This window comes from Mesitornis unicolor, unplaced genomic scaffold, assembly GCF_000695765.1.
Source record: "Mesitornis unicolor isolate BGI_N332 unplaced genomic scaffold, ASM69576v1 scaffold24949, whole genome shotgun sequence".
Classification (NCBI taxonomy): Eukaryota; Metazoa; Chordata; class Aves; order Mesitornithiformes; family Mesitornithidae; genus Mesitornis; species Mesitornis unicolor.
The window spans coordinates 1-366 of record NW_010206929.1 but is presented as its reverse complement, the minus strand read 5'-3'; the positions used below and the strand labels follow the sequence as shown (position 1 = coordinate 366).

General features: G+C 59.6%; 1 protein-coding gene across 1 annotated transcript in view; it reads right to left on the bottom strand.

Moving 5' to 3' along the window:
* RBM15 (RNA binding motif protein 15) overlaps positions 1 to 359 on the bottom strand; it is a gene marked incomplete at its 5' end in the record, with an annotated part of 1,665 nt that extends 1,306 nt beyond the window's left edge. The window contains one exon of the mRNA XM_010191965.1: positions 9 to 359. Coding sequence (XP_010190267.1) covers positions 9 to 359 — 351 coding nt within the window. The remainder of the gene's footprint in view (positions 1 to 8) is intronic.
* Positions 360 to 366: the final 7 nt, after the last annotated feature.

The window sequence follows — 366 nt, the reverse complement described above, 5'->3', positions numbered from 1 at the left end:
AAGGGAAACCCACGCATGTGGGTGCAGGCCGCCTGCGCCGCGTCCAAGCTCTCGTACTGGATATAGGCCCACGAATCCCCTTTGCGGTAATCGATCGTGCGAATGGTGCCAAACCGATCAAACTCCCTGGCCAGGGCAGCGAGGGGCACCCAGGGCCCAAGGCCACCCACCCAGAGCCTGGTAGTCGGAGTGGCTTTACCATACCCGATCTTGATGGGGTTACGCAGGAGCACCTTTCCCGACATGGCCAACTTGGCCCGGTGCGCCATGTCCAGGTTTTCAAATTTAAGGAAACCATACGTGCTGGTCTGCCCGCGCCCCGGCCTTTTGATGTCCACCTCGGTGATGACCCCAAAACGGTCAAAA